The 20,477-nt window shown below is 36.6% G+C and overlaps 1 protein-coding gene across 2 annotated transcripts in view; it reads left to right on the top strand.

Moving 5' to 3' along the window:
- Positions 1-20,477, top strand: part of LOC149921392 (receptor-type tyrosine-protein phosphatase F-like) — a 291,898-nt gene that overhangs the window by 189,137 nt on the left and 82,284 nt on the right. For both annotated transcript variants that reach the window (XM_090163427.1, XM_090163426.1), the window contains exon 2: positions 16,464-16,669. In XM_090163427.1, the coding sequence (XP_090019553.1) occupies positions 16,464-16,669 (206 nt within the window). The remainder of the gene's footprint in view (positions 1-16,463; positions 16,670-20,477) is intronic.

Here is a 20,477-nt window from a genome sequence, read left to right as displayed (position 1 = left end):
GCTAAAGATAATACTCTATAATGGCTCTCTGGCGACGTTATTGTTTCGCTATTTTGAATTTAAGCTTCCGTTCCCATTAATAGATGGCTCCACGCTCTCCAGTAAAGTGGCGTTTTTCGAAGAATCGGATAGATTCATGGCCATCTCTAATAACAGGGGCCTTTTCATAATACAGATGGCAATGATAGAGCTGACAGTTGCTTTAATTCGTAACGGGAGTGATTTGCGCTTAGGTATAAATTCTACAAAGTATTGAGTAGGTTTAGATAAATAGAGCAACTTTTTTTTACTTTGGACTTAAAAGTAATTAACTGACGGTGTTCGGTAGGACGGTTGGTTGTCTGATTTAAAATTTTTCTAGTTCACTAATTTTGAGAATTTTGAAAAGATCTTTTATAAAGTAACGTTTAAATGTTGCTCTTACGTCACAGTCGCTTACTTTAACCAGTCTACGAGTGCGCGCTACAATCGCCAGAGGAATATAACTTTTTCTAACGCACGTGCAAATCACTCGTGCGAAGAATACACTAATAGAGCTGGGTTTTGTGACGTAAGAGCTACAAGTTGGGCAAGACTTTTTTATTTTAGAAAATCAATAGGCGAAACTATAAAGTAAATTTGGTCTTAACCAACTTGCTAAAATGGGAAAACAAAATCACGTGACTACCATATCACCGCCAAATTCGATTCGGTAACTCGTGTTCCTAGTTGGCCGTGCGACGGTAAAGAAAAAAATATTCCTTCCAAATACTGCAGACAGCTAATTAACTTCAACTTTTCTATTACAAAATGTTCTAAACAATAATAATAATTAGATAATTTATATGAACGATCAAAATTTAAACCGCTATTATCCAAATAAAATAAATAATAGTTCGTAATTCTTAGGATAGATGGCGTTGCCGTTCTCCACATAGTCACGTGACTACCATCTTTTCAGCCCCCCCCCTAGACTTTATAGTTTCGCCTATTATTGATTGTCGCCCAGATCTAGAGATTTTAAAGTAGATTCCAAGATTTCTAACATATTTTTGTGACCAATACCCAAATCCTGGTAATTTTTATTACACCAAAAACGGTAGTTGATGTAGCCAACCGCTTTTTCCAACTAGTTAAAAAAGACTTTGCGCGACTGACTCTCCCTTGTTAGAGATAGATCTTTTGTGAAATCGCCTACACTATATATATATATATATATATATACGCTTCATCCTTTGTGTCATCTTCTTTTTTGGCTCAAGGCATTTCTAGTTTTTTCTATTTCTTCTAGATAATATCTCGATGAAGAATACATCGCGTAAATCTTCGGTTAAGTTTTTCCCATTTCAACCCCCGTTCCCCCCCCCCCCCTTTCCCCCTCGTACATTTTGAGACTATTCTGGCGAATAATATTACTTGGCCCAGCTCCGCCCGTCGGGTCCTACACCCTTTTTTTCTCTATCCTAAAAAATATAAGGAAAATATATGTATGAAATATAATAATAAAAAGGGCTGGAAACGATAGGAAAAATGGCGAGTCATATTTCACGAGGCCCAAAATATGCGAAAAAGCTCTAAGCTCTTTCATTATTTCTGTTGTGTTTTACAAAGACTTCTTTATTTATTTTAGGCCTGCCCGGACGTGTTTAGTCTTTGTACTCTCGTTATTGGCTAAGTCGGCGCTAAGACACTAGATATTTTTATATACAAAAGGACTTTGGAAAAGCAAAAGCAAATAACGGGATTTGTATGTATTCTGATTACTATGTGAAGCGGAATTTATACATGTTTCACTGGGAATGTAAAAGGGTTTAAATCTTTGATCAATTTTTATTTGGTAAAATAATGATGAATTATTGAATCGGAACATAAAAATGACTATTATAAACACTCCCTTCGTTTCTGAAGGTACTTATTTTGGAAATTCCAACCCCAACGCAAACGCGATTTTATTTTTTGTTATAGTCTTCACACTCGCCTGCAATTTTTATACGCAGAAGATAAAACAAACGTTATATTTTGTGTAGGATTTTGGAAAAGTAACGGGATTTGTATGAATTTTGATTACTACTTAAAGGGAAATTTATATACTTTTCATTAGGAATGTAAAAAGGTGAACTATATTTTTGTATACAAGTTTGTTTTTTGAAACAAATTATTTGGCAACGTTGTTTTTTGTTATCTTTACGAAATTTTAAATAGTTTAAATTTTACAAAACGATAATGGTACGTTATACCAGAAGTACATATTATAATTTAAAAAATTAGTATCCACCTTGGTGATTTTCGAAAACTATTTCATAGGAAAAATCCGGTTTTTATATAATTAAATATCCCTACGCAGTGTAAATTTTACATCCGTGGTTTTTCGGCAAATTAGCTCCCATTTAAAAGTACCCGATCCTACGTGTTTCGTTTTTTACATCCTAGAAAGAGGTAAACTATATACTTCTAATACCCAAGGCACCACCTTAGGCGACTTTTGAAACCATTTATTCAGGTGGCGGGGTTACAATGCGTAGGAGGGTGGTGGCAAGCCCTTCATGCCACGCGAGCCAACGGCTCCCTACACTCACTATTACCGTTAACCTCGACAAGGTTTTATGGAAAGGGGAATCCGAAGAAATGGGAGGAAAACCCCTTAAACGTTGATGATACACCTTGGCCATGGCAATCGATGGTAATGTCGTCACAACTATCATGTTCGATTTGAATCCATAATATATGTAGGTTCATTAATTATAGTTAAGTTTCGGAGGGCCTATCGCGAAGCCCATTCTAATCGCTTAACTACTACAGCTATCCATTGAATAGTGCATGCGTTGAAAGGGTCCCCGCCACGCACGAGCTCTACGCTCATGTGGCAATGGGACGATGTACTACTTCTAAATGTAATAATATTTAGCCATAATTCGCATCAATAAATTAATTAATAATTAATAATAATAGTAAAGGACGTAGTTTAAATTAAATTTTAACTTCAGATGAATTTTAACAGATGGCGCCACAATATACAACAACGTAGTGACTCCTCAAAAATTGAAAACTCGTGGTAAAATGGAGAAGAGAAAACGATCCAGCCCACCAATCACTCTCAGATTATAACTTTGAAAATCAAAGTAGATTTCGAAGTAAAACGGAACACGCGATGAATTCGATTTGGAAATCGCACCGCAATTATTTATCACAGTATATATTATCCTCGTTGTTAATAGAGAGACTTCAACCTATTGGCTAAGTCGCTCTTTTTCCATTATCGGAGTTTCTCAAACAAATAGCTTTCGATTTAGCGTTCCTTTTTCGGCTATCGTTTTCCACCATTAGCGGCGTCCATGCTGAAAAGTAATGACGTAGAACGCGGCTAGTCCTTATTTCGTTTTTCAGTCGTTTTAATCACGACAATGCTCATTTATTTTCAAACGACGAAAACCCCGAAAAGAATGTTATCGAGAAAGACAAAACTTTTTATTCCTTTATTCTCCGACTCCAAATGAAAAGCCGCAAACGCTACGAGTTTGAAGACGAGGAAGAAATTTTTGAATCTAGAATAAATTATTACCCTTCGTTTCTCTTTGTTTCGATTCACTAGTCCCTCGGAATCACCCGCGTTTCTCGTCGCGTCTGCAAAGGCTTAGTTGCCAGCGACAAAGGCTTAGCAACCCCTGTCCTATTTTAATTAACAGAGCTCACTCGCTCTTGTATTTCGTTATTTATATTGTTCTTAACGTCCTTGTTTTGGAGAAGATGTAAGTTTTCAACTTCTGTTCACGCTGAACTTTAATTATTTCATATTCCCGTCTTCAACTTAAAAGTTCGAAATTTCTATTTATTTTTATTTCAGGGTTTCATTGCGATGAAACCTTATACTCCGGATTAACTTAGACTTTTCGCTTTTATAATTAATTAAAATTAATTAATTAATATGAAATTTTCTATTGCTATATTGTTCTTGGACACAAAAAGACATTTTGTGTATTGCAGGTAGCATTTCCATCAAAAGCTATGAACTGCCAGGGTTATTCAACGTTTAGGAGGTTGGACCAGTAATAGAAACCCGTGTCCAACAATTAGTCAATTGTCAACACCCCCCCTCACTGGGTGAAAAAGTTGCATATTTGATGATTTTTAAACAGCAGATAAATAAAAGCTTAGTAAAAATAAGGGGGTAGATTAATTATGAGAATAGTATAATAAAATTTATTGATTTACTTTTATTTACTTTTATAAATTATAAAATAAATATTTTCAATATATGTTCAATTGAAAATATAGTCGTGTTATTGAAAAATTTAATAAATAGGTTACCTAGCACGAGATTAAAGACATAGAATTTGAGGAAATAAAGTTTGATTTATGGGCAAGTTCATTTCGGCATAAGTTACTATTAAAACTGATTACCGTTTTACGTGAAGCGGAATATATATAATTTTTAACAAGGAATGTTAAAGGGTTTAACACCACGTTACTTTACAAAAAGGCACATCAAATTACTTACAAAATATTATTACTGTTACGTGAAGCGGAATTTATATATTTGTCACTGAGAATGAAAAAGGGTTTAACACCAAGTTGCTTTACAAAAAGACCTAGCATATTACATTTCCAAAATATCATTATTGTTACGTGAAGCGGAATTTATATATTTTTCACTGAGAATGAAAAAGGGTTTAACACCGAGAATGAAAAAGGGTTTAACACCACGTTACTTTACAAAAAGCACCAGCAAGATATGTTTACAAAGTAACAAATTACGAAACATCCCAAGAGATGTGGAAATATCGAAATCTGAAGTTGGTGGTACACTTTTAAAATCACGCGAATCAATTTTATAGCTGATCATCGCATGCTATTTTGTTGTTAAAGGCTGTATCCAATGTTTCTGGCCCTCGTAATGTTTTCGATTTGGGTTCCGCTATAGTAATCGTAAAGACATTTATTTAAAAGTATTGTTTTCCACTAACGCGCATAGAGGGCGTCCTATACCGGAAAAGAAAAAAGCAATCGTATCCTGGAACGTCGACGTTTCCAGACCAACGAGTTTATGTTGAATCGAGAAATATTCGAATATATTCGCTTCCCCGTATAGCAGCGGGATTTAAAAATAGCGTAATGTATAATGTATATGTCATCTATCTCTTCTTCAGCTCGTATCACGACCGGTGAATAATGATTTCGTTCAGAAGCACGCCACCAGAGAGCGCTAACCTTTTCTCAGGCAGCGTTCGTAAGTGTGGAGCCTCGTGCTTGCGTACGTGGCTATGGAAAAAGCTTTTAAACAGTCAAAACGTATTCGCGCAGGGGGAGGGGGACAAGTTGCCAACGTCGAAGAATACACGTATGGCACCATCTTAGGTTTAAATTTGAAATTAAGTGCCAGTTGAGGACGGTTATCTTTTGCTACATCAGCTGTATTCTGATTATATATTTAAGTGACCGATAAATAAAATGTCTTCAGTAAAACAAACATTTCCAGGGAATCCCTTAGAGGTTCTATTTTTTTATTTTTAGTTTTACCAGATGGCGACAATTTAAACATTTTGACGGGAAGGGAATTGATATTTGTTATACACAACTTCAAACAGTAGTTTAAGAGAGAAAAAAACAAAAGTTATATTTTCATTTGCGCCATAAAATAAATATTTGGATTATTGGCGCCAACTGGTAAGACTTTGGTTGATCAAAGCTCTGTACCGTGGCCCCTGGGAAATGGATCTTCTCCTTTGTCAAATGTGCATATTATATATATTTTGAAGTATGTAACTCTTGAATCCATATTTATGGTTTCCTCCCTGTTATAAAAGGGATTTGTTCTTTAACATTGAGTAAATAAATATTCATTTATTAATTCATCTATTTTTAAGTACTTATGTACTTAAAATGATGTGGCATACGTCACAATATTATAATATATAGCTTAGGTGATACATTTTTAAATTGTTTCAACCCGCCATTTTGGTAGAGCGATAGGAATCAGGGTTAAGGCTTAAAATATTTTAATTATTACATGTTACCTCAAGTCACTTTATTGTCGTACGTGGTATTCTTTGTCTTGAAAAAACATGAATTCACCATTTACTAGCATGATAGCATCCACCAAAATGGCGGCTTAAACAGACGAAAGCGGGAGTGAATTCTATTTCAATTTAGGCTAATAAAATTTCCTCTAATTCAAATTAAGTCACTACGAGTACTAATTTAACCTCCTTTACATATAAAGGGACCGTTTTCGAAATATAAACATTATCTGCTAACACCCGCAAAGACACATTTTTATCGTAATTAACTTCAATAACATTTATCTTTTGTTAAACCTAGTGAAAGAAATGTGTAATTCGTTGATACACCATAAAATATTAAAGTATTAAATTAAATTTAATATTATAAGTTCGCAATCCCGCTGTCACGATATTACCCGCGATATAAGTACGTTTTAGCAAGATGTCACCACTCGTAAAACGTAAAAACAGATCTTTTTATACCGGGCGTCATTTCCAGTATTGATGATATTGAAGTTCGTTTCATTTAAAGATCCGAATTCCTCCTTCTTATTTTTTTGCAGAGGAGGGGTGTATTTTTTCCCGTTTTCCGTCGTCCTGCAAAAATCGAATGATCTTTTATCACGCGAGACGCGTTTTTAGAAACGCCCCCCCGCGGGCCTAAAACGAATAAGCTACTTGAACTGTTTAAGGTGGGAAACAACGACGATTGGTTCGGCTAGCGAGGACGGGGAGTCGTGCTTAGAATTCGTCGAGCGTAACTCCAGCGGTGACCGATTCTAAAATATACCCCAAGGCCTACTTAGGAAGGGAAAAAAATCTACGCGGACCACTTTCCAGCCCCCCCTCCCCTCCCCTCCCTTTCCGTTTCGGTTGTAGGTCCCCGTCGAAGGTCCCCGTGGTCTTCTTCCCGCACGGTCTTGAGGGACCGATATCGGATCAGGTCCTTGTTTATATATCCACGCTTGACGGAATAGATCGCTAGCGGAAGAAATCTTGACTACATCAAATATATAAGGGCTATTATGACTCATAAATGACTTTCTCTCCCTCGTTTTATCGAAAGCTCAATGCTGCAAACCTCCTTTTTATCCGGCTCCATTTCTTTTCGCTTCCCTTCGACTAAATTTGACAAATATTCCTTTTCCCGACTCCCTTAAGTTATATAAATTACCTTCGTAATCAAAAACGTTTCATCGAACGTACGAGAGTCCTCGCCAGGGCGGCGTTAATATCGGAGACTTCCAGCCAGCCAGCCAGCCAGCATGGTGGGGTAAAAAGGCTACTTTCAGTAGCCGCCTCTCCGTTGTATTAATGGCTTTCCGAATCACTACGCCGACGATTTGGAGAGTTTGTTGGTCGTCGAGGCGCGGGGTGGTACCGGCGTGGGCGGGCGGGGAAAGCGATCGACAAATTTCGTGTAGAACCTTTTTTGTCTTAATCGTGTGTCTTGACGAATCAAGAATTCTATTCCGTCGCGAAATCGCTGGAAAAATAGTAGCGGAAGCACTTTGTAGCGCCATCTATAGCTCTGGCCTTTTTCCGCTCGGCCCGGTGCGCCTCCCCCCGTTTTGTATTCCTCCCTCTAAAGAAAGCGGACCAGAAATCGAGCAAAGAAAAACGATGCCTAAGTGTTTCCTTAATTGTAGCCCTTTGGCGAGGCCGTCTGACTTAAATTTGACAAATGACGTCTAAGGCGAGATCCTAGTCAGGACAAAGAAGGGCAGGAGTTTGAATATACATATAGCGACTATTTTCCCAACAGCACTCCAGTGTCCCGCGCGCATATCTTCAAAGAACACGGGCGACAAAGAATAAATAATAAATTCTTTGAGTAGGCAACCTTTTCGTTGGGTTTGGCTTAAATGAGCGCTTCCATTTTACCCCGTTTCATTCTTTTTAATTAAGAGCCACTAAGTCCTTTTGCTTTTTAAACCTAATTAAAAGCATTTCCAAATTGGGGACAGTTTTCGGAACTGTGAAATTTGGTGAATACACCTTTCCTAGGAATTTCGCGTTTAAATATTTTCGGTTGGCCGGGTTCATCTTGCACCCGCTGTGGCGTTGCGGTTTTAATATTACTTCAGACAAGCCTGCCAATTGGGCAATTGTCCGATTAAGTAAAGTTTTATTTCATTTTTCTCATTTTTACTTCCGAGGCTTTGAGCTTCTCATTACTTACATTATTATTAGTTATTAAAATCCAACTAGCGTAATTGATAAGTGATCTACATAGTTTTAGGGTGCCATCTCTGACGTAAGATTTTTACTCAGGTGTCTTAAATAGTTTAAATAGAAAGATAATAGAGTTTCAGTTTTAGTAAGAATATTTGTGATCAGTTTATTGTAAAGATATATATTTTTAATAAGAATATCTGTGATCAGTTTATTGTGAAGATATCTAATTGTAATAAGAAAATCTGTGATTAGTTTATTGTGAAGATATCTAATTTTAATAAGAAAATCTGTGATTAGTTTATTATGAAGATATCTAGTTTTACTAAGAATGTCTGCGATTAGTTTATTGGGAAGATATCTAGTTTTCATAAAAATCTCAGTCTAAGATGAAGATATCAAGTTTTATTAAGAATTTAACTCATGAGTTAATTTCGCAGATATTTAAATTTAGTAAGAATATGAAGATACCTAGTTCTAGGTGTCTTAAATAGTTTAAATAGAAAGATAATAGAGTTTCAGTTTTAGTAAGAATATTTGTGATCAGTTTATTGGGAAGATATATAGTTTTAATAAGAATGTCTGTGATCAGTTTATTGTGAAGATATCTAATTATAGTAAGAATGTCTGTGATCAGTTAATTGTGAAGATATCTAATTATAGTAAGAATGTCTGTGATCAGTTAATTGTGAAGATATCTAGTTTTAGTAAGAATGTTTGTGATCAGTTTATTGTGAAGATATCTAGTTATAGTAAGAATATCTGTGATTAGTTTATTATTAAGATATCTAGTTATAGTAAGAATGTCTGTGATCAGTTTATTGTGAAGATATCTAGTTTTAGTAAGAATGTCTGTGATCAGTTTATTGTGAAGATATCTAGTTTTAATAAAAATCTCAGTCTAAGATGAAGATATCAAGTTTTATTATGAATTTAACTCATGAGTTTATTTCGAAGATATTTAAATTTAGTAAGAATATGAAGATACCTAGTTCTAATAAAAGTTTTAGTCATAAGAATGTCTGTGATCAGTTTATTGTGAAGATATCTAATTATAGTAAGAATGTCTATGATCAGTTAATTGTGAAGATATCTAATTATAGTAAGAATGTCTGTGATCAGTTAATACCTACTTACTTCTAGTAAAATTCTTAGTCATAGGTTTATTGCTGAGATACCAAGGTCTAGTAAGAGTCTCATTCATAGGTTTATTACGGATACATCAAGATCTAGTAACAGTCTCATTCATAGGGTTATTACGGAGACACCAAGATCTAGTATGAGTCTCATTCATAGGTTTATTGCTGAATCACCAAGGTCTAGTAAGAGTCTCATTCATAGGTTTATTGCTGAATCACCAAGGTCTAGTAAGAGTCTCATTCATAGGTTTATTGCTGAATCACCAAGGTCTAGTAAGAGTCTCATTCATAGGTTTATTGCTGAATCACCAAGGTCTAGTAAGAGTCTCATTCATAGGTTTATTGCTGAATCACCAAGGTCTAGTAAGAGTCTCATTCATAGGTTTATTGCTGAATCACCAAGATCTAGTATGAGTCTCATTCATAGGTTTATTGCTGAATCACCAAGGTCTAGTAAGAGTCTCATTCATAGGTTTATTGCTGAATCACCAAGGTCTAGTAAGAGTCTCATTCATAGGTTTATTGCTGAATCACCAAGGTCTAGTAAGAGTCTCATTCATAGGTTTATTGCTGAATCACCAAGGTCTAGTAAGAGTCTCATTCATAGGTTTATTGCTGAATCACCAAGGTCTAGTAAGAGTCTCATTCATAGGTTTATTGCTGAGAAACCAAGGTCTAGTATAATAACCTTTAAGTAACTTTTTATTCTGATATGCATGAATTTACTATAAATAGATATTAAAATAAATATAAAAACATGTATATGATGAAAGACCATTTCAAAATCACACAAGGTGAAGTATATTAAAAAAACTACTAAATAAAATTAAAAAAGTGGTTATTTTGACCTTTTGTTTTGAGCGTTCTAAATATATAGACTGCGGAACATGGGAAAAAAACAATAAATATAATATTTCTATGTAAATTTTCCGGGTATCATTTAGTAGCGTTCGATAAGTGACAATATTGATTTCCCGGCTAAACTAGAATAGATTCGGTGTACTGGCTCCGAAGTCAAACTGGATTTCGAGAGCTTTTCTTCAAATCTGTAGTCCAAGTCGTTCGATTCGAGCTATTCTTAGATAATCATTTCTGTCGGCGTATCTCCTTGTTTTACGTCGTTCGGCTTTTTGCTTTCCAGGAACCAAACGTAAAAGAACAGAAAAATCGAAATAAAATGACCTACGTCAATAGCGTGGCTTATTTTGGAAAGTTAATTGTTTTCCATATTTAGAATATACTCGATGGAAATAATCCATAATCTTTGTTTTTCTACTTGCACGATTAAAATGATTCTAGTACATATTATAAAGACTATAAATATAGTTAGTTTTCTTGACAGTGTTAAAAAAGGTGTTTTTTTTTCTGTTAGTTTTTCTAGAAAAAAAACATTAATAGGTGGTTCATAATTTTGAAAATTAATTTTATCTAAAAAAACACCATTTGGTCAATTAATTTTTTTCTTTCGGTAATAAATTATAACCGTATTTGCCATACAAATCATAAAAACGTTAATGCAGAGATCAAAAGGCAGCATCCTTTACACTTTCAAATATTCGAAATATGCTAAAACCTAGAAATTATTCCTCAGTGTTCAAAAGTGGAAAACAGTGTATTTTAGTCATGACAGAAGTGACTTTTCTGGCGGGTTTTGTATTTTTCTAATCGACCGACGCAATATTCACAATTGAGCGACCGCAAAAAAAATTGTTTTTCTATCTACTCCTTTTAATTTTTTATGGAAGCGTTTTAATATATTTTTAGTCTGTTAGGTTAGGTTAGATTAGGTAACACTGAATGGTGTTCTGAACGAATAAAACCGAATCCTAAACCCGGAGAAGTGCGGGTTTTTCGGTCGAATGGGACAATCCCATTAGACCGAATCCTAAATTCGCCAAAGTGCGGCTTTTTCGGTCGAATGGGATTGGGTTCGGTCGAATGGGATTGGGTTCGGTCGAATGGGATTCGGCGCAATGGAACAGATTCACTCGAAGTTACATTTTATTAAAAGATTAGGACCTTTTCGATACCTCAATTTCGAATGTTGAGATAGGTCATTGAACAACACTGATGTACGTTATTAAACGGAACAGATAACTCGGAATTATTCGAAACGTTTCCTGAAGTACGAAACTTATCAAGAGGCACTTCAATTGAAATCATCCATCGCGGCGTATAAACATTCTCTTGACAGAAATAGCTTCTTCGGATGAAGTATCCAAATTAATTTCGTTAAAGTTCCCCGCCATGGCGCACTCAACCACTTCCAGTTGTGTTTTTTCCCTAAATGGGAAAATTCGACCTCTGATGAAGGAACGATCCAATTAAAATACTCGTGGTATAAGTTTATCTCTCGCTTTCTTCTACACAGATCCACTTCCGTTCGGGGATATGTCTCGCTGGCAAATTAGGTTACTTGTTTGTTGATGCGAATCGTAATTTCTCTTCTTTACGGTCGCGGTGTCTCTTACTTATAAGTACGGGCGAAGGCTTAACGTCGCGGCCCCTTGCCCCTCTCTTCTTCCGCGGTACTAATCTTCATCTTCCTTAAAGACGTCGCGGACCGACACTAGGAAGAACAGTATCTGGCTAATTCCAGTCCTTAGTGACTCTGTCAGGTTTTCCTCCAGCGATTCCCTTCAACTCCACGTTCCGCTTCCTTGGTCTCCCGCATTAGCGCCTCGCCATTCCGGAGTACCGAGGACGAGGGCCAAAGTGAGGGTTAGGGTCCCCGCCTCCCGAACGTCGCGGCCAGGGTAGGCCGATCTCTTTTTATACCCCTAACCTTCCTAACTCGTCCGGACCTACCAGCGTGCGCTCTATCTGTTGAGAGCCGTCGCAATTGATGCGCTAGTAAGTCAGACAAGTCTTATCAATCAGTGCCTTTCTCGGTAAGTCCGCCGTTAGAAAAGGGTCGACGAAAAAATACAAATCAGCTCCCTCTACCGCCTTCAACTGGCGTTAAGGGGTTTATTTATACTTTTCCCCCGTATATATATTCCTTAGGGTAGGCTTCTTAGGGTTTCGCGGGGAACATACCTCTTGGCGCTCTGTATCTCGACCCTGGCTTCTTAACGAAGCTATTAAGTCCGTACTCTCTTGGGAAATGATGTTGATTTAACTGAGCTATATCGGCCCTTCTGTACCAACGACGAGCTGGAAATCTCGCTGACTCGCGGAGCCACTTCCGGTGATGGACTGCTCTCACAATGAAAATCCCTATATATATATTTCGCCCATTCTTTCGACCCACCAACCTCCTCCGGTAAGACCCGGAGGTAGCGTCCTTTTCGGGGACCTTTGGGACATTCGAGAAGTCTCTCGGTGCTTCTCCCCTCAGCCGATAGATGGCGGGGGGAAAATACGTCGACGACAAACAGTCGTTTGTCGGGAACGACCGACATTCAAAAGATAAGAATCGACGAAAAGCATCTCTTTTAGGTACGCGCTTTATCGACCAATCTTTTAGTTTGTTCCCTGGGTTTTTTTTACGATTACGCTTTTGTGTTTTTTTTAACCCTTACAACGGCAATTTATTTTAATTACCGGTGATCGCTGTACGTTTTTGATCCCTTATATCAACAAAAAGAAACTAATTCAATAACGTTTTACCTTAAATGTACCAACTCAATTTTGAATTGGTAACTTGCATTGTAATTAAACAAATTGTAACAAAGAGTGATTTTTAACTTAAAGAGTACTTTAAAAATTTCGTAACAAGTGTAATTTAAAAAATTGGTAACTTAAAGAGTATTTTAAAACATCGGTGAATTAAAGATTAATTTAAAACGTCGGTAAATTAAAGAGTAATTTAAAACATCGGTGTATTAAAGAGTAATTTAAAAAATTGGTAACTTAAAGAGTAATTTTAAAAATTGGTAACTTAAAGAGTAATTTAAAAAATTGATAACTTAAAGAGTAATTTAAAACATCGGTAAATTAAAGAGTAATTTAAAAATTTAGTAACTTAAAGAGCAATTTAAAAAATTGATAACTTAAAGAGTTATTTAAAACATCGGTAAATTAAAGAGTAATTTGAAAAATTGGTAACTTAAAGAATGATATTATAAAAATTATAACTTAGATAATAATAATTTAAAAAATGTAACTTGAGAATGATAGTATAAAAATTGCAACCCAGATAATAATAATTTATAAAAATTAACTTATAGAATAATAATTTTAAAAATGTAACTTAAGAATAATAATTTAAAAATGGTAACTTTTAAAGATAGTAAGTTACATAATAATTTTAAACGATATTATAAAAGTTTGGTAAACCGTTTTTGGATTCACATTTCCGTAAAAGATTCTCATATATTTAAAATAAATCGAAAAAAATACCGGTCAAATTTTATAAAAGTATTTTATTTAAAAAAAATTAATTTTCAGTTTTTTACACGTAATTTATTAAATTTTAAATTTAATATTCGATTGGGTTAATAAGTATGCCGGCGACATTAATACCTTAACTATAAAGTATATTCGTTAATAGCTATATTAATTGACGCATTGTTAGAAGCGCAGCCTTTTTGAAGTTGTCGCATCAAGACCAAACACGCGAGAAAGATTGGCCATCTACCAGCATTCCTCCAAATGTCCGCCCTCGAGAACTCGACCATTGTCCATTTATGAAATACGGCGATATCGGTTTCAAAGTACAACAAACGGCGAATAATGGGTTTAAATGAAAATTGGAACTTGATATAAATCGAAAAGTATTCTGGAAATTTTCTAATTAGTCGCGATAAGTGTCGGCTCCGTCTTATTAGCCCGAATTTAATGTCGTTATTTAATGAATTCAGTCTCGCTCTAAATGTCCGCCCTCTCTTTAGGCTGTAATCCCGATTTTCCAGTCGGACTCCGAGCCTTTATTTAAAACAACGCTTATAGGGCGACGGCGGCAGAGGGAGAGAGTCAGCTTTGGAATTGAATGGAATCTACGAAGCCGCCATTTTGATGGTTCCGGTTTGGGTCGCCAGGGAGCGTCGCGATGGGAGGCTGGCTGAAATGTATCGAAATCGGGAGCCTTGTTAAATTATTCATCAAAATTAGTAGCTATGCTAATCGCGAGGGGGCGCGGCGTGACTGTATTAGCGTGGCCCATGTTTGACTTCTGATTTGGAGAACTTGTTGTGCCTCAAATCAAAACTGCGTCGCTCTGTTTTATAATTAGCGACGTTCAGCTACGATGATATACGGCTAGAACGGACGCGGGTAGACGTGTACGCGTGTCGTTAGTTATAAGTAATACTATAAGTAACGTAAAATGTAGTAAGTGAGACACACTACGATTTTGGTTGCGGAGTGATTAAGTAAAGGAAAGTTTTAAAGAATAAATCTTAGTCACGTTTAAAGTTTTCAAATTCGAAATAAAATAACTTCAGAATCGAAAAACTTTAACAAATTTTATGATGCAATTCAATAATTTACTATTATATTGATAAAGCAAGAATGTATTTATTTATACTCAGGGAGAATGAATATGTCGAGACTGTCGACGGACACGTTGAGGCCCTAACCCCGTCACGCTAAGGGGGGGGGAGGGAAAAAGGAGGCCGTCTTATTTTTTTTGCGTCCTCGCAGCAGCGTTAATCGCGTCCGTAAACGTAATTTTTAAGAACCAATGAGATTACAGTATTTTTCAATTTATTAAAGTGGAGGAGCACACCGGGGACCCCAACGGGTGTAATTGGAGAGACGCTAAAAATAATCTCGACATATTAATTCTCCCTGAGTATAAATAAATACATTCTTGGATAAAGTAAACGTGTTTACTGTTAAATAGCTATTCAATTTTCAATAAGCCTTGACTGATATTTAAAATATCGCTGTCAGTTGCGATTTATTTTAAGAACTATTTTAAGAACTGTGAACGCCTCTCGGAAAGTTGTCAGTCCTTAGCCACGTAATTCTTTATATGGTCATTGGCGAAAGACTATTATTAAATAAAAACGGCATCGGGCGAATATGATATATCGTTCTTATGTTACTTATGATATCACTAATATCAAATTAAGTTCATTACAAAATGTCATCAAACAAATAGCGACCTTAGAATAGAAAGTGTCTTACTTACGTTTATTAGGTTACTTATGGTAGTACCATCGTAATGAGCCGCGTATTTCACTTGTCGTTCTGACGTATTTCGGGGGAGTTTAACCTCTTTATTATTGCTGGCCACGGTTTCAAAATCTAATCTCCGAAATTCCAGCTCCGTTATTTATTATTCTCATCGGGAAATTCTTATTAATTGTTTAATTTGGCGACTGGAGCTCGCCACCGTATTCCCTCAATTAATTTGGGGTCCGTTGTTGAACGTTGCGCCGATTTCAATATTTCAAAACTCCGCTGATATCTCTTGGCGAAGAGCGTTGATAAGACTGTCGATGTAATATTAAAATGTATTTGCGAAATCTCGCGTAATATATCAGAAAGTTCCACGAAATTCCGTTAAGCAAGAACGTATTTAGGTAAACAAAGAATATCTGCAGATCGCCTCATGATCCCCGGAAGAAAAAACACGCCCCTTAGTTTTTATTGGCGTAAAATTTCACCCGCACCTCTCTCTTCGGTTGTATACCATTGAACCGAAAAGTATTTTCGTTTATAGCCCAACATGGCGGGATTCAGTTGAATGGGAAATTTAAATCTGGTTCGTGTTCACTTCGGGTAGGTTAGTTCAGGTTGGGTTAGGTTAGGTTAGGTTAGTTCAGGTTGGGTTAGGTTAGATATGGTAGGCAACTATTTCACGTCGGGTCTTATCAAGGTTATTTTCCAAAATTAAACCCTAAAAATATCAAATTTCAAGGGAAAAAGGTCTAAAAATACACGTCGGTACGAAATAATAAATATTTAAGACATAGTTTAGTCCAAATTAGATATACTATCGTCACGTAACCTACGATATATAAAAATGTATCACTAACGGTATATTTAATGAAAACCGCGCAAAACGCGGTTTTCGGTCGATTGGAATTCGGTTGAATGGTACATTCGGACGAATGGGATTTCGGTCCAATGGTCTACAATCCTCACTTCTAGTAGCCGGAGATTATCTTCCGGGAATCATGAACACGTAGGCTATAGTTGACTCTGTATATTCTCTGTTAACCCGTATGTATAATGGCACCAGTGACTTCAATACTAATTATATTCGGTTTTTCTTTGGCAGGTTTCGAAGCGAGCTCCGAGATTTTCACGCGGACAGAGCGAAGTTTCGGAGGGTCCAAAGCCGAACCCCCTTCCAGGCCAAATTCGTATTGGGATGACCCTCATTTTCGACCTTTTTTCGACAACAGTACCGAAAGAAACGTCACGGCGCAACTAGGAAAAACAGCCTACTTGCATTGCAGAATTCGCCAACTCGGTGACCGAACGGTAAGAACAATGATTTCCTAATATCAAAAAATTGTTTCTTTTATAGTTTTAATAGTTAATAACCGTTTGCCCCTTAAAAAATCAAATGACCCTGGTACCTCGTTGGTGCCTTAAGACTTAGGTCGTCAGTGATGTCTTAACTTGTCCCCTCTCGTGGAATGGGTGAACTAGACCTTGGTAGTGTCCACGAACCGTCTTAAGATTAACAATATCCCTTAGTATAAAAAGTGTTTTGAATATGTATGGGTCGTAATTGTATTTTGCAGTAGCTTAGTTTCAAATCCATATTTAACTCACCATCAAATAAGTGCTACGGTATAGTGCATTTGGAATTTTCTCTACAAGCTTACGCAATGAGTTGCAAAGAAAAATAATTCTTTGATCGAATATCTTCCACTAAGCTAAGAGTAACGCCTCCAGTAAAAGGCGCAGAATTTGATATTCACTAGTAGGAATAGAGGTTTCTGCAAACTTTCATGCTACAGTGTTCCTAGAGCAAAAACGTTAATTCCTTCCATCGAAGGTCGTACTTTAAAAGAGAAACAATTGTTGGAAATTAAGAAAATTACATGGCAGAATCTGCTCAAATTGCACCATGATGGTAAATTGTATAACTTTGACGTCATGCACCTGAGCAATAGTTACTTTTGCACTAAATCGTGGCATAGTGTGCCCAACTGCAACTTCTGATGGAAGTAAATTTTCTTCTGTGCATTCCCCAATTAAAAAATCAAAACAACAGGGTGTTTCAAAAGGTTATGCAAAATTTTTAAGGGGTTGTAAGGGGTGAGTTGAGAAATATGCCTGTTTTTTCCCATTTTCCTAGGATGAGTTAAAAGAGCGCCAGAGAGCTTCAAAGTGTGACCTACTAGCCCCTGGAAGTAGGCTGCAAAACCAAGCTGCAGGGAAACGCGGATATTAAGGTTTGGGTTCGTGTGATAAGTAAAAAAGGACTTTGTAAATAAATCGAGGTAACCAGCGTAAAAAAGTAAAATTAAACAGTATTGAAAGTCGTGATGAACAGAGATTTGTCATCACTTTCAAACAGCAACAATGGAGTTCACTTCGGAAGAACTGGCGGATATTCATTTGTTTTTTGTTACTAATCTCAATTCCCACGCATTCGCAAATTCATCGTAACCCTTCGCATTTCCCTGCTGCTTGGTTTTGTGCTTGTTGCAGCCTACTTCCAGGGGGTAGTAGGCCACACTTTGAAGCTCTCTGGCAGCGTTGCCAGATTTTTCTGAACGAATTATTGTACAAAGGGTAAAAAATTATAGTACAACAATGGAAATTATTAATTAATTTAATTTAAAGTGGTTGTTGCATAACACGCGGACGTGACGTTTATTTATGTGGAGTTGATGTAGTCAATATCGACTATAGAAATCGGAATAACTAACTAGAACGGTTTTTTAAATATTGCCGCGCGCGATGATTAGAAATTCCGATTTCTAGGGTATTGACTATCGAGTGATCTGGCAACACTTGAACGGCGGCTTAATATTTCGTCACCTGAAAGCAAAAACTACGTAAATTTAACTATACTTTTAAGTAGTATAAAGTTACGTGGTTTTTGCTTTCAGGCGACGATTTTATGTATAGTTAATAAGAAATTCTTATTATTTTAGTAGTAGAAACAATGTAAATATAAAAATAGTACCATTATAGTACAATAGGTTGTAAATATGGTACATTTCGGTACTATATAGTACGCTCTCAAAATAATAGTACCATTTATAATATGATGCCAAATTATGGTATTTGTACCATAATTATAGTACGTATGGCAACGCTGCTCTCTGGCGCTCTTTTAACTCATCGTAAGAAAATGGAAAAAAAGGCATGCATCTCAACTCACCCACTACAACTCCATAAAAGTTTTGCATATCCCAGTTGTGCTTCCAGCGTGCTGGAAATTAACGAGAGCGGCAGTCACACTAGATTTAAAAACCCAGATTAAAGGGACTTTCAAGGGAGGTGTGAAGGGTGGTAATCAATTCAAGAAACGTCACTGAAACTTCATCAGAATGTAACTTTGTAAATGTGACGAACGGCGACCGAATGACGTATTTTAAATGGACTTCAACACAGCTCTCCCTTGAAAGTCCCTTTCAATAGTTTGGGATGCCAGTTTAAAAATAAACTTGATAGAAACTGGCCATAGAAACTTGTTTAAAGTGATAGTATGACAGTGGTATTAAACTACGACGACTGTAACTTACTTTCAAAATCATTGGTTGACCGTCATCGCTAGCCGCCTCCGACAAAATAATGGAAGACGTTCAATCTAAGAAATAAACTACAGGAAAATTAGTTTAATTTCACCTATTATAATAGCTAAAGAGAAAATAACGTAAACTTCTAAATTAAACTTTTAGCCGTAAGCCTTGGCGGGAATCAGAGTTCACTTCTTTCTTAAAGGGGAACGGTCAAGCTTTAACCAGTTAGATAGCAATATAGCCCATTAAAAACTAAAATTTATGGCGAAACCCGCATCAAAAAATATTGAGTGGTTAATTTTTAATAAAATAAAGAAATTTCGGGAAATCGAAAAGCGCGCGTCCACCGCGACACCCGGTGAGAAGTCGGTGAGACCGAAAAACAACGTAAAAGCGCGCGCTGCTGAAGACGCGAAATTTTTTTTTGCACGCGCGGCGCGTTCCAGTTATAAGAGACCTAAGCCTAAATTGCGCGATTTTAAAAGTTAGGATAGTTCGCAAATCGCTCATACGGGGTTAGGGGCGCTGGCGGCATCCCCTAAGATGGCGGCGAAAATTCAAACCCAAACACCTGGCGTTATTTTTCGTTTCAACTTTTTGGGCCAAAAGCTATTTTTTCAAGACCAAAAAGGTACGTTATAGGATATTAAACATCTTGTTAATCTTTTGATACGGAAATAAGGCCATATTTGGAAAAGCTTGGCCGTTCCCCTTTAAAAGACCGGTAAAAAGCAATACGCTAAAGTTAATACTTGTCAACTAAATGCGTAAGGACATTTGTATTTAAATATTTTTATGGTGAAACCTCAAGCTGTTTTACCGAGATAATTTTGAAAGAGCAGACAGCTTTTACGCATTCGATTTAAAACTCTGTCGGTAGGCGGCGTTATTGCTGACTAAAACTTTAAATTACACACGAAACCCTACAGCATCAAAGCTTTATTTTCGGATTAAAAAGCGAGACACGTATTCGGAATTTAATTAGCGCTACTCGCCATTCTGGAATCCGGCTTTTTTTCAATCGTCTTTGAAATTAAAATCTGTGGCGCTTGGGCGGTCAGAAGCGGGTCTGATATCCGCGGGTCAACCGACGAATAGCCTCTGATGTTTTGGGTCGAAGAGGAAAGAAGAGTGAAAACTGCTAACGGATGGGTAGGATTAAGAGGACAAGGAGATCGAGGGCCACTCTAATGAAGGATTAGGAGCTCGGGGCTCTTTTCAAACTGGCTTTACTAGATTAGGGCACTCTCACGAAGCCGAAGCCCGCTCTACATCAGGACAGCGATACGTCCGTTCGCCGATGGCAGAGCTGCCAGACATAAAATTACTTCTACCGCCCAACTGCTATTTAAAGTAGCCCAATATAAAATATAGTATTTTTTAAACTAGCCCAAATGCCAGCCCAATTTTTAACGTTTTAGTTTCGGAAAAAGGATAAGGCGCATATCTCAAACGCTAGTACGCCTTGCTATCGTAAATTTAATAACATTATTTAGATAAAAGACGTTTGAAAACGGCGACTTTGAACAAATGTTTTTCAGGATAACTACTTGGAATACTGTATTGTTTATTTGTTTGTTTTATTT

Source organism: Leiobunum rupestre, chromosome 11 (assembly GCF_980474605.1).
Source record: "Leiobunum rupestre chromosome 11, qqLeiRupe1.1.hap1, whole genome shotgun sequence".
NCBI lineage: Eukaryota > Metazoa > Arthropoda > Arachnida > Opiliones > Sclerosomatidae > Leiobunum > Leiobunum rupestre.
The sequence above is the reverse complement of the archived record's forward strand: the minus strand, read 5'-3'. Positions and strand labels throughout refer to the sequence as shown.